The sequence below is a fragment of the Acanthopagrus latus genome, chromosome 6 (genome assembly GCF_904848185.1).
Source record: "Acanthopagrus latus isolate v.2019 chromosome 6, fAcaLat1.1, whole genome shotgun sequence".
Classification (NCBI taxonomy): domain Eukaryota; kingdom Metazoa; phylum Chordata; class Actinopteri; order Spariformes; family Sparidae; genus Acanthopagrus; species Acanthopagrus latus.
In genome coordinates, this window is record NC_051044.1 from 3,415,828 (window position 1) to 3,443,818 (window position 27,991).

Genomic DNA, 27,991 nt, shown 5'->3' on the forward strand with positions numbered 1-27,991 from the left:
GCCTTCTTGTTTTAACTGAACCTTAGATGAGGCCTCCTTGTGTTTTACTTTTGTTTGATTGTCACAGCACTCTGTTTTTAAGGGAGCTATATAAATCAGGTTTATTTATATATTTTTTGTGTTATTATTACTAATACAAGGCTGAATTACAAAACCAGGCACCTACAAGGCCCCAAAGACTAAAGTTCACTGGGCTGATGGTCATTGTTTGGTTAATTAATTGCTTTCATTGTTTCTTTTTTTATTAATTTTGCCCTCTGCATGATTGAAAATGGACAAAATACCATTTTATACGATAATTTGACCATTTTTGGATGCTTATTTTGTGTTATTTTACACTGTCTGGTTTTATTTCACCCTCTGAAGTGATCAGAATAGCAAAATATGGACATCAGACGTAGGCTTTGATAATGAACGTGATTTGCGAGCATGGTTTCTGTTTCTCCACTGGTATGATAATACCAATGCGAGCCTCTGTTACAAAACTTTTCCCATCTGGCAACAGTGAATGTTGTGACTGCGTAATACTAAATCTGAAGCCTTGTCCTGTGCAGGGGCCCATATTTCATATTCATACCACATGATTCATGGGTCCAAACTTCACCATTCACAGAAATCTTTGGGCCGGATCTCGGTGTGCTCCCATGCTAAGCAAATTTTTTTTGTGCATCGAGACGACTTAAAAAGTTAAATCGAAGACACAAGATGCAAAATATGCACCTTATTCACAGAGTCTATATATTTTAGTGACAAGGTTGGGGTGTGTTGCAGGGATGTCGTGTGAGGAGTGCTGGCAGAGCAAGATCTTCTGGAGGAGTAAACTCCAGGCTGGTGGATTTGTGGAGCCAGATAAGCAGGAAAAGGGAGCCGGACAGTCTGATGATCCGATGCAGTTCTGGTCAGCAGCTCTTTGCCTGCCCAAGGTTGAAATCCAGGGTGGAGGGTTAGACTGCTGAGTGAATTTATGGTTGAACAGCCTGATAAACAGCCTGTTGGTCGAAGACGTCACGTCGGTACTGAGACTTCTGTTGCTTTTTATTTTATGCACTCATAATTTTGTTAACTTGTTGATTTGTGGCTCTCTGGGTGAAGCTGCAATATGGAGCCTGTTGTCAGGATCAATAAAATTGCTCCCTTGGAGATTATTAATAAATGGAGTAAAAGCAACGCATCGTATCTTATAGAAGACATTTATATGGCGGAAGGTCTTTGCTATACAGGTTAAAGTTAAGAAAGATAAACACTCGTTCGCATGTGTGTGAATGTACTAAGAATAGTTGCTGCCCAGCCTTAACTCTGACCTCTGCTCCAGAATGTCCTCCACACTGGACCTGGTCTCAGTGTCACTGAGGGGGAAAAGTCCTCACACTACACAAAGTCTTTTACTACTTCAGGTAATCCCCACATTTTGGCCCTTGACTGGGACTCAGTTGATGTGGGTGCAGCAAAGGCAACAGATCAGGATCACTGAAGATGTCTTTAATAAACGTCAGTAACTTGAACATGGGATGCTAAAATCCTGCGCACGAGGAAAGTAACGTTCAAGCAACGTATTTTAAAGTTAACCGGTGGTTTCATGGGGTTTAAGAGTGAATCCTTGTCGGTGCAGCTCTCCCGAAAACTAATCAAATACAGCGTGAGACTGGAGGCCTGAAGCTGGAGGGTCTAAACTCGGCCTAACGGGGGTAGAAACACAAACCCTGCAGCTAATTTAAGAGCCTGTTTTCAAGCGGGTCTCGATGAGGACCACAGCGAGCTGACACCCAGCCGCTCTCAAGTCTCACAGGTTTGTACTCGGGTCGAGAGTTCATGATATTCTACCGCAACACTTTGATCGGATTTGAGAAATATTTAACTCACAGGGAATTATGACTTTATGCATAAATAGGATTATTTACACAGTGGGATTATTGATTTGTTAAAACTGAATCCAGGCTGTGTGAACGAGGTGTCGGAGGAATAACTGAGCCGCTAGAAACGGCTGCAATAAAAGAGAATTCATTAATATCTACATGTTGTAAAAAAAAATATATATATATGCTAAATTACAAACAAACTAGCTTAAATATAGAACAAACATGTGGACATGAGATACGTTTTTTTAGGTCTACAGAGATCAGAAAGCAGCAGCAGAGAGAGAGGACCAGAGAGGTTTTCATTTAACTTTGTGTAAACATGAAGGTCCAGTTTAAGGATGTCTGGTGTGAAATAACTCCATAACACCACCTTAAATTAACCTGCAGTCAGTGTGTTCAGTGCAGAGGCTTTGAATAATGTCAGGAATATCTGAATAAAGGTTCATCTTGTTTGTAGCACACAATTAGAATTTGACATTTTGTTGACACTGTAACATCAGTGTTAGAAAGCTAACACAGTAACAAATATGTAACATCTCAATAGATATTTTAACGCTCTTTTCTCTTTTCCTGTAATACATTTAATGATGCTACATTTAAGCATCGTTTGTGGATCACAACATCTTGTTGAACCCTCTGATAATTACACTCTGCTTTAATATTCTGCATCTCTAAATCTTAAGATCAAATTCTTGCGATGAAAGCGAGAAAAGAGAACCTGAGAAATAATCTGACGGGCAAAACGGAAAGTCTGGAAATGCAAATCAACTGCCGACTTTACAGAGCCAAACTCCAAAGGCAGGAAAGAGAAACTCATTTGTGTATGAACAGATGGAACAGTGTCAGATGTTTGGATTTTTTTGCATTGAATCCCAACTTTATTAAGATAAACTGTATACAACCCCAGTCAGAGAGCAACACGGCTGCCACATGGAGAGTCTCCAAAGTCCAACCTTTCTTCTGCTCTGGCTGCAGGCCACAGGAGGTTTCTGTACAGCCAGACAGAATATGAGCGATATTTTATGTAAACAGGGAAAAAAACAAAACAAAACAGAAACAAAAGGAAAGAAATACAAACTCTATTGGCATTTGCAAGTTTCTTTTTTTTTTTCAATAGCTTGTCTGTAAATATCAGGACTGGGGTCGACCCACTCATGAATAAGATGATGTTTTTTTAATTACAAAAATGAGCAAAATAAAAAAAAAAAAAAGTCAAATCTAAATCTCATTTAATTTGATCATGTTGAAGTCGGTCTTCATCATGTGGTTCCGATTCTGGATCGACCCGAGTCCGTCCATGCATAAATGTGTCAGCTGACAGAAGGAGGGAAGTGTTGCTGCAGCTGTTTGGTTTTTTTTACAGTGAAGATCAACATGAAACCAACACGTCTCTCTCAGAGCAAATTAAAGTATTCCAGCTCGTCTCAGCTCGACTAAATATTCATTAAGAGGTCACTGTGTCAAAAGGCTGAAAAACATCTCACACACACACACACACACACTCATCACACACATTACCTCTGAACTCAACAGATGTAGGAGCGTCTCAGAGTAAATATCACTGTTAAACCGCAGACAGACGAGGCGCTGCAGGTGTCGTTACCTTCAACTCTACTCCTGCGATGTGTCACAAGTAGCTCTCGTCTCTACGTGTCCATCAAATGTCTGTATTTAGATGTCAGCTGGATAATAATCACAGTCTTGTTAAAGGATTTTCAACCACGTTTACACAAATACAACCAGTGGGATTAGTTTAGTTTGCAGCTTTTTTTTCAGTTTCTCATCAAGAGCACTTGATATAAAACAGTCTAATCATGTCAAACCAGATGATTAGAAACCACTAGATGTTAGCTAGAAGTTGTACCTGTATGAAGAATCATGAATCTATTTAATGGGCCTTCGTACCTGGTGTGAGTCAAGCTCCAAAAAAACAATGATTTTTGCATGTATATATAAATATTTACTGGGATGAAGATGTGATAATCTTTCAAGCAGTTTCTCTTTGCTGGTTTCTCAGCAGCAGCCTGCACGTTCTCTCCTGTGAGGAGGAATCACTCCGTCGCTCTGAGGGACGAAACATCAGCCTTTCATACCCGTCACCTCTAACCCGACCGACGGGGCGACTTGAGAGGAGCTGCACTGACTCGCTAACCGAGAATGAGCCTGCGGCTTCTGCAGGTGAGAGCTTGTTCTTGCAGTTCTGGCTCATCAACTATGAGCTGAAACTCCGTCCACAGGTAAACAACACACAGCTACCTGATTACCAGACTTAACTGAGCTGTGGTTCCCAACTTCCAGACGGATGTAGAGAGATATTTCAACAGCTAAAGGTGATCTGAAGAGGATATAAAAAGAAGAACTGTATTTCCTTTTTTCTTATTTCTTTGCCATTTTGTGAAATACTGAATACCTTCACTGCTCCAAACACCTTCAAATGAACAAAACGCAAAACAAAAAAACGGGCGGGAACCACTAAGATCAGCTGTCAAGGAGAAGTTAGCATTGTGTCGTTAGCTTCAACACACCTTGGTTTGGAGATAAAGCCTGCGAGCTAACTGCTAACTTTCAATCCCTGAAGAATAAACGCAGAAGAAAGGATCTTTCTCTTCTCTTGTCTGGTTGTTAAATGTTTCATTCAGCAAATTCTATAACAGAATTCTGCGCTTGAGGCCGCCGTGTCTGCTTTAGGATCGGAGAATGCAAATAAATGAAGCTGCGAAGCCTGTTTTGGCAGCATTAGTGTTACATATTGAGTCCACGTGACCGACTGATGATGGAGGAATCAAATCCTCCTTACAAGATGTTTCCGCTGCCGTAACATCCCGTCGTCTTGTAGTTTGACAGTGATATTTCAGTGAGGAAGTCCTACATTCTCATCCTGTTCTTTATTTTGCTGCTGTTGAAATTTAGCAGAGACGTTGCAGACGATGAGTCGTCGCCATCGCTGAAGAAGAGCAGAGAGATGACGACGCAGGAAGCAGAAAAAAATGGCTGAGTCATGTCGTCCTTCTGTGTTTGCCTTTTTTTTTTTGTTATTCATTTTTAAATCCTCACACATTTGTTGATTCTTCACATTCCTCCCAGAAACAAGCCTCGTCCTGTTCCCCCGCCACACACACACACACACACACACACACACACACACACACACACACACACACACACACACACACACACACACGCTCTTTCCTAGAAGTATGCACTTGCACGCTTCTGACCAAAAGTGCACGTTCATGCACTCTTCATCCCCAAGAAACAGAACTTGTGTTTACATCATAACCGCAGGCTGGTCGGGGAGGACGTTTGCTCGGTGCCCTTCAGTAGAAAACAGAGCAGTGCACAGCTGGAGCGAAAGAGATTCGTACTGTAACATTAATCAGAGGAGAGAAGCCTGGGCTCGTTTCATTTCAAGTCAGTGACTATGTGGACACAAGTGCATACTTTAAGGTTGGGGGCATGGTTAAGATATTGAGACCGCCGCTCTGTGACGGAGCAGCAAGCCGGCAGCCAGCTCAGCAGCCCAGAGTCCCCGTCTCTCCTCCAGATGTCTGGGACCAGCCTGGTAGCACAGAGACAGACAGGTGAGGGGCACTGGCTAAGCTAGCAGGGCCAGCTAGCTTAGTTAGCCGCCCAGGCCTCGAGGTCGGCCATGTCGTCTTCGTCCTCCTCCTTCTTCTCCTTGGCTGCAGAGGGAACAGGAACAAATGTGAAAGTTAAACATCTCACCCTGTAGATGTCGGCGATGCGGTCAGAGTGCGTGTTAGCAGGTGAGGCGTGATACCTGGTCTCGATGGTAGTGATGTAGACGGCACGCTGGGCAGAGGAACGTCGTCTGCTCCTTCGATTCCCAGAAGATCTTTGTCCAACTCTTCCTGTTCCAGCTCCTCCAGCTCGGCCATGAGCTCGTCCTGACACACACACACAAAACACACATGTAAGTCATCATGCGACACGTAACACTCACCTTACACTTCACTGTAACTGTTACTGGCGTGTCTCTTTTATATTTTAGCTTATTTTTCTATATTTATCGTTTTACTGTTTCGTGTTTCTTTAAAATATCTTTTAAAGTTATTTTCTTGGAGTTGCTTCGTGTCGGCACATCACAAAGTTTAATTCCTTATTATAACAGAAGGCTAATTTCTCATACAAATTTTGCATTTCTTATATTTTATTCTTGTGCCACAACTGCACAGTGTGTGGATTTTGTGTGTTTGCGAGTATTTCCACATGTTGATTACATTCGGCAGAATTTCTGCGTATGTGCCGTCGAAGCAGTTCAAGCGCCGCCCAGTTTTATTTACAATTTCATCATTAGCGTTATTTCTGAGAATATTTCAGATGATAAATCAATAGTGTAGATATCAATTATTGGCAGTTTTTACCAAAATTAACGCTCCAGTGTTTTTGAACGTGAGTGCCGGTTTAACTATCGAGCCCGCTGGCTAACGTCCTCACTGTTCGGCTTCTGGAGTCAACGCAGCGACATCAGCAACATTTCCGTCTACTGACTTCAAATCTCTTGTGTTTGTTTCCCATCATGCTGTGAGACAAACCCTCTGCCGCCACTCCTGCTAACATTACGGTCCATCTTTGATCTTAGTAATCATTTTCCTACCTCAATTTGATCTTTAAATCCACTCTGAACCACAAACATCAGCCTTTAACGTGTCTCTTTCTTTACTTTGCATTAAGAGTAGACCGGTTAGTATGACGTTAAGTTGCAGACGTATTTACAGTGAACTCTTGACAGTTTGCATTCGGTCATGGAGACATTGCGTGCATCCATGTTATGCTATAAATCGTTCAGGACAGTCTGGTGGAGCTCTAAAAGGCACAGTATTGCATTTTTTAACAGTCATGGGTCACTAGCTCAAGTCTCGAGTCCAATAAGAGTTGTTTATCCTCTACAGCCTGAGCGGCTCTGAGGTTTGTGTCTGACAACATTTAACACTTTCTGTTCACTCTGATCGTTCCAGGATCCATCAGGACACCCAGAACTGATGCAGTGTTCTCACCTCGTCGTAATCCTCTCCAAACCCGACCGGTCTGGAAATTACATCTGAGATTTCTTGAGCCACTTCCTGCTGTTCTGTGATTTCTGCCATCAGATCGTCTACTTTGTCGATGTCCCTGTAAGAGGCCACAGAGAGGGAGAGAGGACGTGAACATGTGTGCATATATACAAAAATGTCTCAGTATATAAACTAATGATGGACCATTTGCTGGGATGATAATAAAAGGGAAGAGACAAGAAGAGACCCGACATCTTCAGATCTCAGAAGCCTCAGCAGCAACACAACAGTCTGACTCGTCCTTCAACATCTCTTACATGTTTTCGTGCGCAGCCTTCATGGCCTTTGCAGCGTAGCCCATGTTCTTCAGCACTTCGGTGTTGGTGTTGGCGTTCTCGAGCGCCTCCCTCTGGAACTCGATGGTGGACAGCGTACCGTCGATCTGAGCCAGCTGCTTCTCGTAGCGCTTTTTCCTCTTCAAGGCCTGTAGAGCCGCTGCACAGACAGAGAAACGGTGGAAAGGTTAGTCGGTGATGCAGACGGCTCATAATAAATGAAGTGGCTTCACACTCCGAGTCGGGTTTTAAATTTGTGCTAATGGAATGAGACAGACGGCTAATTCTGCAGCACGTAACAGACAAATTCTTTCTGCTTGGAGACGCAGAACAATTCAAGGGAACGTGGGAACTGTGACGGAGACACAACGAGCTGCAGCACAGCCAGAACATCGAGCCACGGTCAGCGGACCTTTGGTATTTAGTGATCATGCAGCAGAAACAGCTTCTATTGTGTGACTGCAGGAGGGACGGAGGAGGAGGAGGAGGAGGAGGAGGAGGAGGAGGGCTGGACTGTTTGAATGCTGAGTTTCAGTGTTTGTCCTGATGGAGCAGGACTCTCTTAATCTGACACAATCCTGTCTGAGCCCAAATCTCTGCCTGCAGACACACACAACACTTCGGGTTTGTCCAATCACTCTTGAACCATAAACTGCATCGTCTGGTCTCATCAGAACCAGGTGGAATAATAAGATCTGTTTAAAAAAAACATGACACCTCTTTCTCCTCAGGTGACTTCCTGTTGCTTTAATCAACAACTATTTTGATTGTGGATTAATTGTTGAAGCGGTATATGGAGCAAAAACGCCAAAAATGCAACTCTCCCATGAGAAGCTTTTGGATTTGATGTTTGTTGACTGAATTTCTTCAGATTTAAGACTTCTGGTCGGACAAAACAAGTTTTAAAGTCATCAGCTTCGTCTTTTTCACAATATCCTGATATAATAGCAGACGAGTCAAGTCTTAAATCAAAGTCCCTTTACCTCCCAAAGATTTGACAGTCTTACCTGCAGTTTTCCACCTTTACAATTAAAAATATAATGTAATATAACTGATCAAGTGTAATTGTTGATTAAATGATTGTTCATTCCATAAAATACCAACAAAAAAAGGGCTATTACAACTTCAGTAGCGAGAGGAGAAACATCTCTACGTGTCTTGTTTTGTTAGTGTTGATTTGTCAATAAAATAATTAATTAATTCACTATTTTTCCTTTTTTTCACTGTATATTGTGTCTGCAGCACTTCAGTGTCCGTCTGTAATCTGTGCCAAGTATGTTTTGGCATTCATCTTTAATAATCTCAGTCAGAAGACGAGGAATTCCCCTTTAGTGTTGAAATGGGAAACCACCTCCACGACGGAGCCGATGACTCACGGCTGCTGAGTCATGTGACGAGGCAGCGCGGTGATGAGGTCATCAGTGTGTGAGCTGCCGTGTTTCTGCATCACAGCTTCATTTCAGACACAAGATTACAAGATGAGATAGAAGTTTTATTGGTTTAGGGTTTCAAGAGATCAAAGTTGGTGGTAGTTAAGACGAGGATTTCTCCCTGCATGCTGACGCCCTCTTCAGCAGCAACAGGTAACTGCATCACCTGAGAGCTACAGGAAAGATGACGTGGGTCAGTGGGAAGTTCAGTGGAAGGCAGAGTCAGCTGCTCACTGACACTTTGACACAGTTGGTGGTTCGTGTTTTATCTTTTCAAATGGATCTTTTAAGAAAACGTTCGACTGATACACAGCCAGAGGAATTAATCACATGGATGTACACTTTAGAAAGTTATCTTTAAATTCCTTAAACTGAAAAACACAGCCGAGTTTCCTGTTAACACAGACGTCATGAAATGTGATCACTGCAAAACAAACTCAGGCCTCAAATATTGATTCATGGCGCGATAAATGCTAAATGGACGTTATTTATAAAACTCTTCTCTCGTCTTATCGACCCCTCAAAGTGCCTCGCAACACGAGTCAGGATTCACCTGTTCACACACACATTCACACACACAAGGTGGCAGAGGCGACTATACAAGATGCCACCTGCTCATCAGGAGCGATAATCGTTCAAATGCACACTCACACCGATGGATGAGCTTCAGTATCTTGCCCGTGGACACTTGACTGCAGGGATTCAAACCTCTGACTAGAGACGGGACAATAAAAGATCTGGTCCCGGATTAGGATAAAAAAGACACTGACAATAAGCAAATCGTGGGGAATTTCATTATCAGGAAGGCAGTGAACGCCACATGAACGATTTGAGAAAGCCGTCTCTCTCGCTGACGTACAGCCATAGAACGGTTTCCTGGTCTGTTTGAATTGCCAGGCATTGTTACCACAGCTGAAGACGTGGACTGCACATTGTATCCCGAATAAACACAAATACTGTGGATTCAAAACTAGACAAACGACAGGGAGATGATATCACCACAGTTCATTTATTTCCAGGGGAAACCTCAGGACTAATCGCAGCCGTGTCAGACATCTCCTGCCATGTCTGTGACGACCAAAACAAGTATTTTAATCCAAAATATGATCTTCTCCGAACACTAACCGAGTGTTTTCTGTGTCTAAACCAACCCAGAGCAGAAGCAGACTGTGGTCACAAGATGAAACTGAGCACAAACGAAATGTTGAGTTGTAGAATAAAGAAAAGTTTCAACAGGGTTGAGTTGTTGATACCTTCCATGTCATTAGAATATGATGCTTTTAAATCATTACTGGGTTTATTTCTCTCTCTCTGTCACACACACACACACACACTTTTATCAGTCTACTGTATGTTGTCGGTCTGGTCCACCAGGAGCCAGACGGCAGCTGACAGTTCCAGTCTCATCTGATTATATGAGCGCCCGGCACTGTTCCTGGACAGATAACATCGTTACCCAACATCACACAAATCATGATCAGATTATCTGAGCTGCACAGCTGCAGTCAGACCTCCGCCTCTAATTTCACAAACTCACTAATGTGACCATGTGTTTGTTCCTGTTGTGCTGCTTCAGTGGCGTTTTACCATTAAATGTATATATTAATTAGCTAATTCTGGTTTCATTTTAATGAGAGAAAGTGGCTTTTTAATGACGGATTGCCTGTGAAACATTTAGGACGACACTGCTGATGTCAGGGCTGAAACTAGCCGTTACTTTGTTTGTGGGTTGGATGGGTTGTTAGCAGGATTACACAAAAACTACAGAACATATTTCCACAAAACATGGAAGGACGATGCATCTCAGCCCAGAACAGACGTCATTAAGTTTTCGTGTGGATCCGGATAAAGGGGGCAGATCCAGGAAACTTTTAACATTATCAGAGAGACGTGTTTTTGGAAACTTTCATAAATTATTTGCATGGATGTCGATGATAGAAACCAGCCATGTTTACGTGGCTCTGTAAGTGAGTACAAAAGGGAACTGATGGGCCTTGGTTGTTAAAAATACTAATCACAATATCCCAAATTCTTCATTTATTTATCATAAATGACAAAGTAGCTGGACCCTGCAAATCTTTTACAGTTTTGCTTGTAAATGAGTGAAACATTAATACATTTTAAAAACAGCTTGTTTAATGGAAGAACTGACTAATGTTGCGGCTCCAGCTGACGTACTGTATTAGCTGCTGTTACGTCGGCATTTTCTTTCCATGATGTCATTCTTTATTTATTTTCTGATCTACAGCTTGGAGGACAAACCCAAGTGGAAAATGTTCAACAAAGCCAACGGACCTAATTAAGAATACCTGACGAGAAGGTGAAGTACGGCAGTAAAGAGTGGAAACACCAACCTAGAGCGATCGTGCAGATGATGTTATCGTGGAAGGTTTGTTAAGAGGAATTTATGGATTGTGTTTATCGTTAATGTATCCCCCAACCGGACTGAGGCCGAGTAACTATGTAGAAATTCAGGTTTCAAGGTTGGCAGCTCGTGTACCGTGTAATTCCATGAAGGGACTTTTAAAACCAGTTTCAAAAGGAGCTGACAGTGCTCGTGGTCTGAGCGTTCGTGTTGTGTCTTTCTCCTCAAGAGGATTTGTGGTTGCATCACAGATCTCTCAGCAACCACAGCTGGCACTCAGGCTCTATGTAATTAGGGAAGTGCTGTCTTGCCATAGTTCCTTGCCTCCACTACTGCGACAAAAATATTGCAGTAAACGGTCACAATGTGTTTATACCGCTCCTGAAAACACTACAATTACAGCTGGATGGTACTAAAATTACACCACGTTTGTCCTGGAGTTCATCCAACCCAACAAACACAGAACCGCACGAGAACTATGTTGTAGAGTGCAGAAGCACGGACTTAAAATACACAACACCGTAAACGTCTGCTTCGTTTGTTATTAAAGGTCTTCACTTGTGTAAATGTACAAATTTTAATATTTCACAAGCGTTCGGCTGGTGCTAAGAGCAGCCTGTGGCAGAGTTACTGTATCCTGTGCTCTCTCAAGCCACGAACACTGCCAGCACTAAGCAAATCCAACAAACCACCACACCTCCACCGCAGTCCAAGCTCAGACAGAGAACACAATGAGCGTATAGTCTTCTGGCAGCGAGTTCCCTCTTTGTATGTCATGTAAAATACCGGCCGATTGTTATTCAGGAGGTTAAAACTGAACGTTGGCAAAGCAAGTCATGTCCACTGCAGCTAAAGCTCGACACGCAGTTGGCAGATCCTCCTGTTGTTGCTCTGCTTCTGTTTGAGCAGTCAAACAACACTCCCATGACACTAATCTAAATGAAACTCCTGAGGAAGTCTCCCGTCTCCCGCTGCGTTCACAGGCCTCCAGAAACCTGGATTGTCATGGTGAAAATATACATTGGCACACCTCAATGTGTAATTCCCTAATAATCTCTAACAACCAACAAAGTAACTGAGAGGTAAATACAAAAAATGTAGCGAGTAGTGTTTTCAATCAGCGCAAACTCGTCTGACCCTTTCTGACTGAAGGTTATCAGGACAGTCAGCTGTCTCAATCCCTCGTCTCTTCTCCAGAAAGGTGGAGCAGCGTCACCTCGGTTAAACCGGAACTAACTGTGAGCAAATAAACTAATAAGCACTTGTAGTACCTGCTGCATGCTTCTGTGCGTGAAGGCATCTACTGTTGACAACATATAAAGTCATACAGGACCATAAAGTAATCCTAACCTTAAAATCACGGAAGGAAATAACAAGGAAATGTCTCAATGTCACCGTGAAGAAACTTGGTTAAAACTGTAGTATGAATCACACGGCAGACTAAATGTTTAGAAGAGCTTTTTAGGACTCTGGAAATACTTTTAACACTGCTGTGGGTGTGGTTAACCAAGTTCATAGAGTTTACATTTAACAAAAACTAATTAAGTTAATATAATTGTAAAATATGAGTCATAATCTTAGAGCCATGTCAAACATCTGGAGTCAGCAGGAGCAGCTGTGGTGTTGATACAAGGCGGAGGAACAATTACATAATCAACTTAACGTGGGACAAATACACAAAAACTGCAAAAATCACATTTATTAGCGTGATATTCTTACTTAAAAACATTACTTATGTTATTCTAGTTTGTTTAACGTGTTTAATTTTGGCTGATTTTGTCCCAAAGTCAGTGAACGAGCCACAGTTTTGCAGTTTTACAGATTTATTATTAGTTGAGTGTTGAGCAAGTGTAGCTAAAACTTTAGTTTACTGACTGGTAGTTTGATAACTTTGCCGTCTGGTTGTGTTGTCACAAACAACGAGTCTGCCGACATTTAAAAATGGAGACCTTCGCTCAGGTGAGGCTGTCAACTGCCAACTTTCCTGTTCCTGCTCTGTGGTTAGCCTGCGGGCTAACTCACTAAACTAACTAACTAACTAACTAGCGGTTTGACAAAAACACGTCAAAATCAACGTTCGGGAGCTTTTTTTTGTTTGTTTCTCACCTCGTTTGTTTTTCGTGCCGTTCTTCTTCGCCGTCATGAGCTCCTGGTCGATTTTCTTCTCGAGAAAGTCCTGTTTTTTGGCCAACATCTCCTCGGTTTCTCTGAGTTTCTGGATAGCCTCCTGGGCTGTCGGCCCCTTCCCACCCTTACCCCCGCTGCCGAATAACTTACCGAATATCGACATTTTGTTAGTAAATGTAAACACGTGCGACTGCGTGGACCCGTACAGAACCCGCCCGGGACTTTGTGAGACCGAACAAGTGCTCGTTAAACCGCCCCGCTGTCCTTCTCGTCAACTAACCGTCGCCGAGCCGGAAGGTTTCTGCTGCCGCTGCTGTTGTTGTTGTTTCTCTTCTTCCGCCTTCCTCCCCCCGCCCCTCCCCTCCGCACAGGCCTCGTGATGTCATTACGTCAGCGCGGTAACGTGAGTCATGCGTGAGGCGTTCAGGGGAAACTTCCCTAAAAGAGAACCGTGTCAAAGGTTTATTATTATTATTATTATTATTAGTCAATTGTGGCTATTTTTAGCAGCTGTTTACATACATGACTGATTAATATTTATGAATATCGATTTTATATATTTCACATTCACACTAATGACGTGTTATTATTAATACCATATAAGGGCAACATAAAAACGCATTGCCATAATCTATGATTATTATAAATTATTACTAGTAGTATTAGAGTCGTACCTGTTTACACTGTACTACGTCCTGATGTGCTATATTGGCTATTTATTTTTTTTTGATTGATTGATTGGACCCAACACTCTTCCATAAGTGGGTCAACAATATAAGACTCAATGTGTTTGTGTGCCATTTTGGCGGCCATGTTGAGAATAATATGTATGTCATACATTGTTTTGTATTTTGGTCCACACAGGAACAATTTTCACTTCTGCTCTCTTTTTATTTTTTACTTTTTGATGACTTGAAAGCAAATAAATTAATAATAATTAATAAAACTCAACCACACGTGAATGTGCAAATATGCTGTTGAAGCATATCAGATATTTTCTGAAGTGAAATACAAAGACAATACTTAGATGTAAAGCGTGTCGTCCGCAGTAAATATATATTCCTGACAGCCAGAGTTTATAAGAATCAAAGCTTCAGAGACACACATATTAATGTTTTAAGATATGTATAATCTTGAGGTTGATTTCATTTGTGTTTATTTAACACCACATCCTCGCAGCTCCCTCTGTTACTTTCCACCCACGTTCAATACTGAGTCAATGATTAGCCGAGAGACAACTTGGAGCGGCTTCAGCTGCAGGAGTCCAGAGGCCAGCCCAGCTCCTTGAGAAAACTACGCCTCCCATGATGCAACGTGTTGGACTTTTCCAGCTGAAGATCTGGGTGAGCTGAACGCCAACCAATGAAGGCCTGGGTCGTCTTTGGAACTGAGGGAGAGGGGCCGACCTGGAGGAGAGACACATCAAATGAGTGAAGGAAGGAAGGAAGGAAGGAAGGAAGGAAGGAAGGAAGGGAGGAAAATAGGTATCATACATGTATGATTTTTTCTGGAGGGGTTGGAGGTCGTGCAGCCTGGTGATGGGGAAGCTTCTTTCTTTCCTCCTCCTTGAGCCTTAAACTCTCCTGCTCGTACTGAAATATAAGATAACAGTGTGTTCTTGTGTGGATGGAGGACAAAAGTGTCTTGTAATAAAGTTGTTGTGACAAGTTTTAAACACTAGAGGGCAGCGTTTGTGTTTGTGTTTGCATAATTACCTCCTTGTAGGTCTCCTCCAGGAAGCCCCACTTGTTGGGCCAGTCTTTAGCCAAATGCTTCTCTGCATTCACATGAGCTTTCCTACACACACACACACACACACACACACACACACACACACCATCATCATCATCTGGATCCAATCAAACAGCTAAAAACCCTAAAAATAAATAATAATCTACAGCAATTTACATGTTACCTAAAGATACTTTACAATAATATAAAATCAAACAGTGCACACAGAAAAAAAAAACATACATGAAGCTGCATGTAATCTGATACGACTGCCTCCAGTGATGTCACTCAGTGACGGAGTTGCATTGTGGGTAATGTTGGCGACAGGTGTATGAAAAGGAAGAAGCAATGCATGCATTAAAATGGTTTCATCTTTGGAAGAGCATTACCTACAACCTAGCCAGCAGACTGTTTTTGTTTTTTTGTTTTTTTTTAAATCTGGTGCCTACATTACCCACAATGCAACATGACATCACTGCAGCTTCATCTGGAGCCACAGAGCTTTATGCCGTCTTCTCAGACATGCAGCAGTTCCCCCCCAAGATCCTGCAAACACACTTTAAATCCATAAAAAAGCTGACAGCCAAAATGTATCTGTAGTTTCAACTGAATTAAAAAGATTTATTTCACATCAGAACAAGAAATCTTTCTCCCATTAGTACAATATACCTCACAATTTAATTTTACTGCAAACTTTTCTTACTGAAGGACATATTTTACTCTCTAAACTTTCCAGTTAGTCCACGATATATTTTCAAGAAGAGAAGAAAAAGGCACATATAGAGAGAGAGTAAAAAACTAATAATAATGCAATAAAAAACCTTGACAACAGGAAGACGGGCACATGTTGTTTTCTTTTATAAACAAGAAAACCATCAGAAAGTATCCAGAAGTTACTTCAAAGACCCAGTCAACAAAAATAACTTTTCTCTGGCTGTTTCAGCCTCTTTCACACAGAATGACTGACATAAAAAAACACACACACAAACGAAACACAACACAGAGAAAAAACAGGTTAAAGCGAAGCAGATTTACCAGATTTCATCCTGATGCACAAAGTTTGTGGGTTCAGATGTTCGCTGTGCATCCGCCATCTGTCCTGACCAGAGTGTGTGTGTGTCTGTGTGTATCTGTGTTTGTCTGTGTGTGTGTGTGTGTGTGTGTGTGTGTGTGTGGTTTCTTTCTCTGAGCCCGGCTAATGTTTCACCTGTGTGTAAGTCACACTGACAGACCTGTTTACCGTCGTCATGGAGACGGCGTTCCCGGACACCTTCTCTCCGTCCTGAGTGCGTAACCATGGCGACGGTGGGATGGAGGCACCGGAGGGTCACGACGAGCATCCGTCATTCTGTTCTCACCGAACTCGGTCACATTTTCTCCACTTTCTTCTTCATGTAACCGGCACAAAAACACGACTCTTCATCACATTTCTTACCAGAAAAACAAAAAAAAACAAAAAACGTTTGTCATAAAATACATAAAAAACTCCCCGCCACGGTCAGACCTCCGGACCGAGACTTCAGTGAACTTTTCCCCAGAAAACAGCCTCCGTCCCCGGCAAGTGAGAGAGTCACACAGCGTCCAGTTTACTGATGACTTTTACGTAATTTACATAATTTAGCGTGACAAACGCAACTCCAGGGTGGAGCCCTGACATGCGCTTTCATCCCTGTTATAAACTTTTTTATCTGTGAACTTTCGATACGGGCTGAGAAAAGAGTTGAAATCACCACCCTGCGTGAGTAAACATGATGATGTCAGTGCTGCAGCTCTGGACTGGATGCATTTTATCACACAGACACAAGGTGGCAGTCTAACCAAGGACTCCAGGTTTCACAGGAGCGTCAGAGTCCAGTTTTGACTGCAGCTCTGATCTGTCTCTGATTGGAAAAACACAAAATGAAGGATTTGCTGTTGACTTGTGTCACCTCACGTCTCTGAGATCATGTCGAAAGAAGGGAAACTCATTTCCATTTACGGGTATAACAACAAAATATGTAAACTCAACATATGAAGGATCGAGAGTGATGGAACGAGAGAGGGAATGAGGATGAACAGGTCGGCTACCTGATCCTGAAGAGAGACGAAAACACAATCTAGAGCTCAGAACGACGGTCCAAACACACAGTCAGAACCAGCCGGACGTCACGATAAACACCAGTAGACGAGATAACAGCTTCTCCCTCCGACACATCAGACGTCTGACGATCCTCAGTTGACTTTTCTTCTGAATGATCGTCTGATTTTTAAGTCTCCTTGATGAAACAACAAACACCTCGATTACAAAACACTGTGCAAAATGAAACAGGAAAGATGAATTTGTGTGTTTTGACAGCACAAACACACGCTGCTCGATTCCTTTGTTCTTAACCTTCATAATGAACATGTCATGGCTTCTTTACTTCAAAACGAAGTCTTTAAAATAGTTATATTTTCTGTAATATGAGCGATATTCTGCATATTGGATCAGTTTGATCCTAATCCAATAACTTTAAAAGGTCCAGTGTGTAGGATTTAGGTGGGATCTGTTGGCAGAAATGTAATAAAATAGTCATAATTGTATTTTCATTGGCCCTCCATGTTTTTATTGAGGGGAAGGTGAGGCGAGGGGTGTTCAGTTGTTCAGCTGCAGCATGTTGTTAAATCCTACACACTGTATCTTTAAAAATACTGTGTTATAAATGTAATTATATATCTTCAGAGGCCACCAGTTGTCTGTAGGACACGATCCCTGTGAGGACAGAGGGTCTCCCCGTCACGTATTGTTATCAGGCTCATGAACGTCTTTACGTCAGAGCACTTGGAACTTTAACCCGCAGCTGCTGTTTGCTGTAGAGTTTGAATCAGTTCGGACCGACACTGCTGTCGTCACTCCAGCGCCACGAGGAGCGGACTCTACTGGACTCTAGAGGACTCTAGTGGACTCTAGAGGACTCTGGTGGACTCTAGTGGACTCTAGAGGACTCTAGTGGACTCTAGAGGACTCTGGTGGACTCTACTGGACTCTAGAGGACTCTGGTGGACTCTAGTGGACTCTAGAGGACTCTAGTGGACTCTAGAGGACTCTAGAGGACTCTACTGGACTCTAGAGGACTCTGGTGGACTCTAGAGGACTCTGGTGGACTCTAGTGGACTCTGGTGGACTCTAGTGGACCTCAGTGGGCTTTAAGTTTAGTTTGGTTGAAGTCTTTGTCCTGCTGTGTGTCATTACACTACAGAGACAGTTGATGGGACCCACACAAAACTCTCCAGCTGAAACAAAAACCTCTAAAACAAAACTGATCCAGCTTCTTAAACATGAATCTTTGCTGGATTTCTCAGTATTTTAGAATCAGTCACTGAATTTCTGTGTGCTGGTTGCAGAAAGTTAACGATCTGAAGACGACACCAGGCTCGTTCTTGAGGATTTAACTGGCTGATTAACTCACATTGACAATAATCTAAACAAACATTTACTTCCTCCTGCTGCAGTTCATCGCTTCTCCTCTCAGGACCGTCGATCACTTCGAGGCTTTTTTATGAACTTACAGCCGACTGCCTGTCTGTACGTCAAACGCCCACCATGTGTTATCTGGACTTTATTATTTCTTTTACAGATACAACCGATCAAACTCTTTTCTTCCGCCGACCATAAACCAGTCGTATACAGTCAGATTAGCTCCAGGTATGATATAGATTGCGTACTGTATATACTCGGTTTATGAGTCGAAGTATCTGAGCCTTGAACTGGAGGGACAAGTGAAGTGAAAACATTAAAGGGGAATTCCATCTTTTAGACAAGTCAAAGTTACGTTCAGTGTTGGGAGATTTCCACCGGCGCTTGTAGTCAAACCGAGTCGTGACCGTTTGCATCTGCAGTTTTAGAGCCAAACATGGAAATAAACGCTTTTAAATAACCAAATAACAGAGGAGGTTTATTGTGAAGAATTTATAGGAAATTAAACGTGTTTGCCACCAAATTAATGGAGCTTTGTCTTCGTCTTTTTTCAATATTTGCTGCAGGGAGGATGAGTGTTTACAGACAAATCCTCAAGCAGGTAGAACTGCAAAATCCCTGCAGCGTTGGGCTGATGTGCCGAGTCAAACCGAGCAGAGCCGAGCCAGAGATGTCACAGAAACACATCGTTAAATTATTTTTGGCCCCGGGCCGGATGAGGATCCTCGTACGTTTCCTCCAGCCGACCAAAATAATATTGTCTTTGTTCTCACAGTCTCCAAATCAACGATTCTTGTCGACGTCAGTTCTGCGCGGTCACTTATTGAGCAGCGTGATACAAATAATGGTAAGTTTTAATGATGTGAAGTTCAAGGAGTGTCTGTTACATCACACACACACACACACACACACACACACACACACACACACACACACAGCTCACAAAATAACATTATCAGTCGTCGTTGAGCAAGTTACCATTGATGAAAGTAGATCAGTCAGCGTTTCTCTATCAGTGTTTTTGTCCCAGAAAGCTTGTAAATGGACCAACGCCCGAACACACACACACACACACACACACACACACACACACACACACACACACACACCATCAGGCTTCGTGTTGCCTCTCGTCTCCTTTAAAATCTACACACAGTCGTCTTCACCGTGTTGGTTTTAGCTGATGAGGAAACGTTCCTGACGCTGCAGGATGGAGGTCTAAATCTGAGAGCTCATTGTGTTTACAGTGAATCACATATATAACTTCTCAATCTGTTGCTTTTACAGGTGAACGTCACAAGTTTCCCCACAATATGACATCACATCAGATGCAACAAACATTTAGATTTGACTTTTTTCTTTTTTACTAAAATATCATTTCATCATCAGTTACAGACATTTAAATAGAAAAAAAACAACCGACTGAGTTTATAATAAAAAGAAAACAGTTTTCAGTAGAAGAGTTCTGTGGGAATTTCAAATAAAGGCGCATCTTAACGATGATGTCGATATGAATCAGTGTTTTCACTTTTCATCGATGAATCAATCGTTACACATCTCGTCCAACATCTCCATATTCACCACAACGCTGATTTTAAAATATACGTAAAATATTGGTGTTGTGTTGATATTACACACATTATGATAACATCGTCTGAATAAGATGTTAAGCCTTCTACATCTTTTGTTTACAGACTCTCTCTTCTTTATGATTATAATGTCTTAACAATAATTATGATAATAATATGATCCTGAATTTGTTTCTATGTCCCTGCAAAGACCTTAAAATCAGAGTATATGCTGCTGTAACACCGGCTGCTGGATGATTCCCCCCAAAAAGGTCTCAAACAAAAACTCAAAAGTCAAACAGTGCTGCTGTTTGTTTCCTAAATCTCACACTTCTGTTAAGTTGAAGTAGCTGGGGGGGTTATTTTTGAAAAAGCTGCAGTGGTTTTAGAGTTAGTTGAACATTGTGGAAGCTTGAAGTTTGTGCAACCTGCATTCGTGACACAGGTTTAGAAATGTTTGACCTTCTTACTGCTCGAACAGAGAACAAAGAAATGCTCAGTCAGATCTGCAGGACTCGTTCTGAGTCGCGGCCCGTCGGCACGTTTTGCCTCCCGAAGAGATCAAACTGTCTCTGTTTTTTTAAAAAGCTTTTCCTTCGAGGCTCTTTCTGATTACCTAATCTGAGTTGTCACTTTTGTCAGATAGCTGTGAGCCTCCTGCGTCACATCGCAAAAAACAACAGATATTAAAAAAGGCCCAGAGAGGCAGCGATGCGTTCACATCTCTGTGTGGTAAACACAGTTTCAGCCCTGACACACGAGGACGCTTGATACGGTTCTTCAAAGTCCTTCCTGCTGCTCTTATGTCACAACTGTAACCAGAGTTTTCCTCCGCTGGAAGATATTTTCATTTAATACAAAAGGAAATGGCCGCTTCTAGAGACAAGTATCTATTCAGCGCCACTGTTAATGTACAGATGTTAAGATTTGTTTCAAGATTTTTTCATCCTGATTGTGTAAAATGTTGTGAAAAGCAAAAAAACTGAGCCGGGTTAAAGATCCGGAGGCGTCTGTGCTTTTACGACTGCTGACAGAGTACAGCACGCTTCACAATAGTTAATACAACACTTGCGTTACATAAGTGCAATTATCATGCAGCGTTTCTCTCCCGTCTGTTCCTCTTCTGCATTATTAAAATCAGACCTATAAAGTTACAACTGGCTGTTTCACCACCACTGAGGTCAAGTTCAGTCACAGTCCCGTCCGCCTGCTCAGCATTTCAGAAAAACAAACCTAAAACGGAGTCTTTTCCCTTTATCGTATGTATGTTGATTGCACAATATAGTAACAACAAGCATGATTAGTTTCCTGTAAACTTTGATTTTCACTTGTCCAAATCTTCCAGGAACATGAAGGCAGCCTGGCACCATCTCAGTCTCCATCCCAGACTAAATGAACAAATGAACTGAACGTTTCGACCCGTGTCGTCGGTATTTGCTGCTCTGAGGAGAAAAACTAAACAATCTTTGCAACAATATTTCAACCTGGAATTGAGGGAAGAGTCGTCTGGTTCTGTTTAATAGAATGAAAAAGACCTACGACTCCTGTTAATGACACTTGTGGGGGTCGAATACGATCATTAATACACTTTTTATGGTGTCAAAATGTACAACTACTGTGCACTCGGCTCAAATGTGACTGAAAGGTGGATCCTCGATTCTGCAAATGCATTTTGGAGAAGAATATAATATATAATATAATATTTACTTGAGTAATAACTCAGGAAAATAAGGCCCCCGGAACACAAACAGTGTGAAGGTTTGTTGTCCTTTAAACTTAAGTTTGTTAATCAGTTAATTAAGTTTGTTTAGTTAATGAAGATCTTCCACAAAAGCTACAGCTGAATGTACTTCAACTCAAACTATCAACTCTGCTAACTTGAACTCAACTGCAAACTCACTTTGTTAAATAGTCTGAATACGTCTTTAGTCTTTGTTCACACACACACACACACACACACACACACACAGAACGAGCCTCCGTCCATCAGCCAATCACGAGGAGGCCAGCCGAGGCGCTGCCCACGTCACTCTCTGACCCGACGGTGTCGACCTCTGAACTGGCATCATTAAGTAATACGGGTCAAAGTTCAACAGCAGAGACTTTCAGTGGCACTTCAAGTTGTAGTCTGCAACTTTATTTTGGTCATATTTGCTAAAATTGTCATTATGATCTGACAGTTAGAGGATTCATAGAAAAAAAAAGTGTGGAATGCACCTTTTTTCTTTTTACCAACCAAGAAACCAGAAAGACAGAATCATTGCTGTTTAATTTCTGTTGCACATTTTTTTATCTCCTTTTTTATTGCAGTTTGCATGATTTGTGCGAGAGGCGAAACCTTAAATTCATCCACTTCAAACTGGCCTCAGTTGGCAGATGCAGCCGTTCCGTCTCACGCTGCTGTTTCTCGGTCAGGGATGACGGTGGAACTCGCGGTGGATGTTGAGCTGTCTGTCTCTCTGCAGGCTCCGAGCCGGCTGCCGGCCAGCTATCAGTGTTCAGAGCGAACCGGTTACGTGGAGACGATGTTACGTCCCATCGCTGATTAATGATTCACTGGCGGCCTGTAACACTGTGTTTTTTTTTTGTTTTTTTTTCAGATATGCAGGTTCATGCAAAATAGCCACTGGACGACGAGCCTCCTCCTCCTCCTCCTCCTCCTCCTCCTCCTCCTGTGGGACACCCCAGAGTATAAAAAGGACAATCCTCCTCCACAGAGATACAACTGATCACGAAGGAGAAACAAGTCCTCGACTCTCCGAGAAAACATCGACTGATGAGGCCAAGCTGAAGGCTTCTCTGCTCCGAACAAACGACTGAAGGTAACCTGACGCTCTTCTCCTTTTGTGTAACGTGAGCAGGGAAACTGAAGTTGTCTGCAGAGTGAGGTGGGATGCTGTTGCTTCACCCTGCAGAGTCTGTCTGAAGCGGAGTTTGCAGCATGTACTTGAATTTTTGAATGCAGTTTTCTTTCATGCAAAACAGTTTAAATGAGAGGAAATCTAGCTGCTAGTGACGCGATCGGAGGCCAGAGAGATGGAAAATGAAGTTAAATGACCGATACTTTTCATTTTTGAACTTTTTTTTGCTTTTGTGGAGAAGATTCATGTGCTAAACTGATTCTCTCTGCTTTTTTTATCCTCCTTTTCCATCCTCACTCCCTTTTATTACCCTTTCACCATCTCCTTCCTTGCTCTTTCATTTCCTCCGTCCGCTCCTAGACTTCCTCTTGTTCTTTCTTTCCACTCTCTTCACTCTCTCCAGACTCCTACACCATGCCTCCTCAGCTTCAGTCCCAGAACCAGAGCGGGCCCAGGGTCCTGCAGGGCGATCTCAGCGCCCTCAGTCCGGCCGTGAAAGAGTTCCTGGACGCAAATGTGACTCTGTGTCAGCCGGACTCCATCCACATCTGCGACGGCTCGGACGAGGAGAACCGCACCATCCTGGCCCAGCTGGAGGAGCAGGGGCTGATCAAGAAGCTCAGCAAATACGAGAACTGGTAGGCGGTTTTCTAAATGTGGACTTCCATCCAGTTTCTGTTATGTAACAATGATCATTTTTGACCGTCAGCAGTCGTCACTGTGGTTGTTTTGTTACTGGATGTGTTTGGCACATCGCCCGCTCATGTTGTTGTTAAAGACAAATGTGCTCCGCTCGCTCGTCAGCAGCTGTTGTAAGAAACAACACGAGTTGAAAAGGTCCACATTCTTACAAACCTGCAGGTCCGGCTCGTTCAGTCGGAGCACACCTGCTCACCTGAAGCTGTCAAACAAATGTCAGACAGCCTCAGGCGAGAGTTTAATGAAGATGTTTTACTAATTCCAGCAGCAAAAAAAATATGCACACGCATCTTTTCTTCTTCCAAAAACAAAGATTAAACTTCTTTAACAAGAAATGAAACTCACTCAGTGTTTTTCTTCATCTCTCCATCCTTCCTCCTCCTCCTCCTCCTCCTCCTGCTGCAGCTGGTTGGCCAGGACCGACCCGAGGGATGTGGCTCGCGTGGAGAGTAAGACTGTGATCGTGACCCCGGACCAGAGGGACACGGTGCCCACGCCTCTGGACGGTGGAGTCAGCCAGCTGGGACGCTGGATGTCCCCGGAAGAGTTCGACAAAGCGATGACGCAGAGGTTCCCCGGCTGCATGAAAGGTACGACAGAGAAGGACGTTTCTGCCTCAAAAAAAAAAGTTTCATCAGCTGTCGTAAAACACACGATGTCCCTAAAAACCTCATTAAAGTGTTGACATCTCTGTCTCTCTGTCCTCAGGTCGTACCATGTACGTGATCCCCTTCAGCATGGGTCCAGTCGGTTCCCCCCTCTCCAAGATCGGAGTGGAGCTGACCGACTCGCCCTACGTGGTCGCCAGTATGAGGGTGATGACCCGTATGGGGAAGGCGGTGCTGTCCGCTCTCGGGACGGGCGACTTCGTCCGCTGTCTGCACTCGGTCGGCTGTCCTCTGCCGCTCAAAAGTACGTCAACAACAACAACAACATCATCTTCTTGTAATTCTGTTGTACTTCTAGTATTAAAACCACCCCCAAACTCATGCCATCGACTGATTTAAACGTGCTGATTTTTCTTCCAGAGCCCTTGGTAAACAACTGGCCCTGTAATCCCGAGCAGACGTTGATCGCCCACATCCCCGACCGCCGGCAGATCGTCTCGTTCGGTAGCGGTTACGGAGGAAACTCCCTGCTGGGGAAGAAGTGCTTCGCTCTGCGCATTGCCTCACGTATCGCCAAAGAGGAGGGCTGGCTGGCCGAACACATGCTGGTGAGGAACATTAAGACATAAAGAATTAAATGTATTTATTTATAGATCAAGCCCACTTTTCCGACAACAGTGTCCTCACTTACCAAACTGAATGTCTGTCCTGCTCAGATCCTGGGCGTCACCAACCCTGCCGGGGAGAAGAAGTACATGGCGGCGGCGTTCCCCAGCGCCTGCGGGAAGACGAACCTGGCCATGCTCTGCCCAACGCTGCCGGGCTGGAAGGTCGAGTGTGTTGGAGACGACATCGCCTGGATGAAGTTTGATGACCAAGGTGAGGGACTGAAGACTTTTTGCCATCGGGGACATTAAGATCACACTGATAATAACACAAATTAACACTTCCTGTTGCCCTTTTTGTTCTCTATCAACAGGAAACCTTCGTGCCATCAACCCTGAGAACGGCTTTTTCGGTGTTGCGCCCGGCACCTCAGCCAAAACCAACCCTAACGCCATGAAGACCATCATCAAAAACACTGTTTTCACCAATGTTGCGGAGACCAGCGATGGCGGCGTGTACTGGGAGGGAATGGACCAGTCGCTGCCCGAGGGAGTCACCATCACCTCCTGGAAGAACAAACCCTGGAGCAAAGAAGATGGTGAGAGCTGAGTTATGATTATTCACAGATGAGACGCTTCTTAGAAGTTCGGTCTTTGTTGTAGTTGATGGATCTTGTGACGTGAAGCTCACTTTCCTGTCTATCTCGCTCCGAAGGTGAACCCTGCGCTCATCCCAACTCTCGTTTCTGCACCCCGGCTGGACAGTGTCCCATCATCGACCCGCTGTGGGAATCCCCCGAGGGAGTCCCCATCGAGGCCATCATCTTCGGAGGCCGTAGACCAGAAGGTGAGAAGAGACTACAGGGAAAAAAAAACAAACAAAAAAAAACACCAGTGGAATAAGAGACGAGGACAGAGACAGTATCAGACAAAACTAATCTAACTTGTGCTTCCTTCAGGCGTCCCTCTGGTGTACGAGGCTTTCAGCTGGCAGCACGGTGTGTTTGTCGGAGCGGCCATGAGGTCAGAGGCCACCGCTGCAGCTGAACACAAAGGTCCGTATCCAATCTTTCCTCGTGATAAGATACTTTAGAGCTTCCTCAGCCTCGTCAGGAGCGTTGATTTCATTAAATGACTCAGACAGTAGCACGTTATCTTTGAGGTGAAGGCTGCTTGTCTGAACACTGAGTAGATTTAAAAATAAAAATGTATTTACCAGTTTTCTTTCTTTCTCCTCCTCTTCGTGTCTGCAGGCAAGATGATCATGCACGACCCCTTCGCCATGCGCCCCTTCTTCGGCTACAACTTCGGACAGTACCTCTCTCACTGGCTGAGCATGGCCGACCGCCCCGGCGCCAAACTCCCCAAGATCTTCCACGTCAACTGGTTCCGCAAGAGCCCCACCGCCGGATTCCTCTGGCCCGGTTTCGGCGACAACATCCGCGTGCTGGACTGGATGTTCAGGCGGGTGAACGGCGCGGCCGGCGCCATGCCCTCCGTCGTCGGCTACCTGCCCTGCGGAGACTCCCTGAACCTCCAGGGCCTGAAGGAGGAGGTGGACCTCGACGAGCTGTTCTCCCTGGATCAGGAGTTCTGGCAGAAGGAGGTGGAGGACGTGAGGAAGTACTTCGACACTCAGGTGAACGACGACCTGCCCAACGAGGTGGCCCGGCAACTGGATCTCCTGCAGCAGCGAGTGAAGCAGATGTAACAACGATTAGCATGTTCTGAAGGAAAACGATGATTCTAGAAAATCTTGTTTGCAATTCAACAACTGAATCTCAGTAATTCTGTTAACAGATGTTGGAAAGATTGAGAGTAATTCCAGAATATGTCTGATTAGTTTTACAACTCTACATTTGTGCCTCTGCTTGTTCTTTTCATCAGATTATTCTAAAAAAATGCGTCTGGGGATGTTGAGAATAATTACATGAACATTCCTCATTGTCCATCGACTAGGGATCTTTGTTTTAAACTGATTTCGGCCTATTTGTCCGATTTCTACTATTTAATAGTAACTTATTATGAACGCACATCATATCGTCACTGCCGTGTAGATCTATACGGCACAGAAGGAGTAAGTGAGTCCAGGTTAGCTCGGCTCCGGTGTTGTTTTGGGGGTAAATGTATGTTTTCTGTTATTGTTAATTTATTTTTGTACACTGTCTCTTTGTAACTCTTGTTCCGTTTTGTTATAATCCCGAGCCCCCCAAAATGAGGGGAAGACAACAATAAAGCTATTTAAAAGATAACAGTGGCTGAAATCTCATGTTTCATGTTTTCGTCTGGGTTTTCTATTGTTCTTGTGTTTCTGATATTGAAAAGGCAGCAAAACAAAGACTGTCTAAACCTTAAAGAGTCTTACAGAGCTGACGCAACTCAGTTATCAGCTGCTGTCAAAACAAACAGTACGGATCAAACGCACCGGTGATAAAAAGTTAGGAACAAACTACTATCTGTCCGAACAAACTCACCGACAGCATCAAGGCTAGAAAACAAACTTATAAAGTGTTTCTTGTTCTCTTAATGACCGCATGAGTCGGAGAGATAAAGAAAGCAGCCGAGCATCTTCTCTTTGTGATTCAACATCCTGGAAGTACGAAGCAACATCGTGTTTACTTTACTAGTGTCAAATTATATAAAAAGAATAGAAAAAGAACAAACTCAGCTGCTGTTGAAGAGTTGAGACCTTCAGACTTTTTAAAATACTTTTTTTTCCTCCTTCAGTTCAAGTTATAACCTCATTTTTTGGGGGGAATGGAGCCATTTAAACTTGTGCAGCTGCAAGAAACAAGCGTCATGAAAATGTTTTTAACCAAAACCGCAAACAAACTAGCTAGTTTTCTGACCAGCTACTGAAAACAGTGAAGTGTTTTAGCTGCTAAACAGACACAAACACTAACGCAGAGCTTAAATGAGCAGAAAACTAGCTGGAAACATGCTAACTCTGCTCCGTACTGCTGGAGGTGTACGAGCAACACATTTGCTCGGCTTAATATTAGTATGAGCACCAGGACTTCAGGGGAACATTAGATAAGAGGACCAAATAATTTGAGCAAAGAAGATAAATTCATAGCGCTTCATGCTATGCAGGCTCGAGGTGAGGCCTGAACAAATGAGTCTTGAGACTTCTGTGGAAGATGTCAAGTGACTTCACTGTCCTGACAACAGTCGGGAGTTTGTTCCACCACTGAGGTGCTAAAACAGAAGAGCTGCGACTTCGCTGAGCGACCTTTGTTCGCTCTCAGCGATGGAGGTGCCAGCCGGCCAGCTGATGTGGTAGAGCGAAGCGCTGTGTGGTCTGACTCCATGGAAATGCAATCAAAGTTCATATGTGTCCTGCCTACCAGTTTAT

General features: G+C 43.4%; 3 protein-coding genes and 1 long non-coding RNA gene across 5 annotated transcripts in view; 2 read left to right on the forward strand and 2 right to left on the reverse strand.

Annotated features, from left to right (window-relative positions):
• The window catches only part of LOC119021909, a 70,320-nt gene extending 67,253 nt beyond the window's left edge, over positions 1-3,067 (forward strand). Inside the window, exon 3 of the long non-coding RNA XR_005075797.1 lies at positions 772-3,067. This is a non-coding gene — a long non-coding RNA (uncharacterized LOC119021909). The remainder of the gene's footprint in view (positions 1-771) is intronic.
• On the reverse strand, positions 2,957-13,461 carry LOC119021907 (charged multivesicular body protein 4b-like). Its single transcript, XM_037102503.1, has 5 exons — positions 13,108-13,461; positions 7,189-7,366; positions 6,875-6,989; positions 5,638-5,764; positions 2,957-5,539 (listed from the first exon to the last, which is right to left on the reverse strand). Exons 1-5 carry the CDS (start codon positions 13,289-13,291, stop codon positions 5,475-5,477), a joined length of 669 nt encoding a protein of 222 aa, XP_036958398.1. The 5' UTR covers positions 13,292-13,461; the 3' UTR covers positions 2,957-5,474.
• Positions 13,462-14,236: 775 nt separating this feature from the next.
• Positions 14,237-16,407, reverse strand: LOC119021908 (uncharacterized protein C20orf85 homolog). Of its 2 annotated transcripts, none has more exons than XM_037102505.1 (4): positions 16,092-16,407; positions 14,844-14,925; positions 14,622-14,720; positions 14,237-14,534 (listed from the first exon to the last, which is right to left on the reverse strand). In XM_037102505.1, exons 1-4 carry the CDS (start codon positions 16,106-16,108, stop codon positions 14,379-14,381), a joined length of 354 nt encoding a protein of 117 aa, XP_036958400.1. In that variant the 5' UTR covers positions 16,109-16,407; the 3' UTR covers positions 14,237-14,378. The 2 variants fall into 2 exon arrangements, with proteins under 2 accessions (XP_036958400.1, XP_036958399.1); XM_037102504.1 differs by lacking the exon at positions 16,092-16,407 and adding an exon at positions 15,895-16,085.
• A 6,119-nt stretch (positions 16,408-22,526) lies between these two features.
• Positions 22,527-26,492, forward strand: pck1 (phosphoenolpyruvate carboxykinase 1 (soluble)). The gene is made up of 10 exons (XM_037102501.1): positions 22,527-22,685; positions 23,085-23,362; positions 23,829-24,013; positions 24,132-24,335; positions 24,452-24,639; positions 24,748-24,910; positions 25,011-25,235; positions 25,352-25,483; positions 25,596-25,691; positions 25,890-26,492. Exons 2-10 carry the CDS (start codon positions 23,139-23,141, stop codon positions 26,345-26,347), a joined length of 1,875 nt encoding a protein of 624 aa, XP_036958396.1. The 5' UTR covers positions 22,527-22,685; positions 23,085-23,138; the 3' UTR covers positions 26,348-26,492.
• Positions 26,493-27,991: the final 1,499 nt, after the last annotated feature.

Bases quoted from the DNA above. Each gene is read 5' to 3' on its own strand.
- LOC119021907 (XM_037102503.1), bottom strand. From the start codon at position 13,291: ATGTCGATATTCGGTAAGTTATTCGGCAGCGGGGGTAAGGGTGGGAAG. The intron at 7,367-13,107 runs GTGAGAAACAAA...CTGTCTGTGCAG, and splicing joins CGGCACGAAAAACAAACGAG to CGGCTCTACAGGCCTTGAAG. The intron at 6,990-7,188 runs GTAAGAGATGTT...GGCCTCTTACAG, and splicing joins AAGGCTGCGCACGAAAACAT to GGACATCGACAAAGTAGACG.
- LOC119021908 (XM_037102504.1), bottom strand. From the start codon at position 15,953: ATGGCGGATGCACAGCGAACATCTGAACCCACAAACTTTGTGCATCAG. The intron at 14,721-14,843 runs GTAATTATGCAA...CTTATATTTCAG, and splicing joins TGGAGGAGACCTACAAGGAG to TACGAGCAGGAGAGTTTAAG. The intron at 14,535-14,621 runs GTATGATACCTA...TCTCTCCTCCAG, and splicing joins CTCCAGAAAAAATCATACAT to GTCGGCCCCTCTCCCTCAGT.
- pck1 (XM_037102501.1), top strand. From the start codon at position 23,139: ATGCCTCCTCAGCTTCAGTCCCAGAACCAGAGCGGGCCCAGGGTCCTG. The intron at 24,336-24,451 runs GTACGTCAACAA...TTTTTCTTCCAG, and splicing joins CTGTCCTCTGCCGCTCAAAA to AGCCCTTGGTAAACAACTGG. The intron at 24,640-24,747 runs GTGAGGAACATT...TGTCCTGCTCAG, and splicing joins GGCTGGCCGAACACATGCTG to ATCCTGGGCGTCACCAACCC.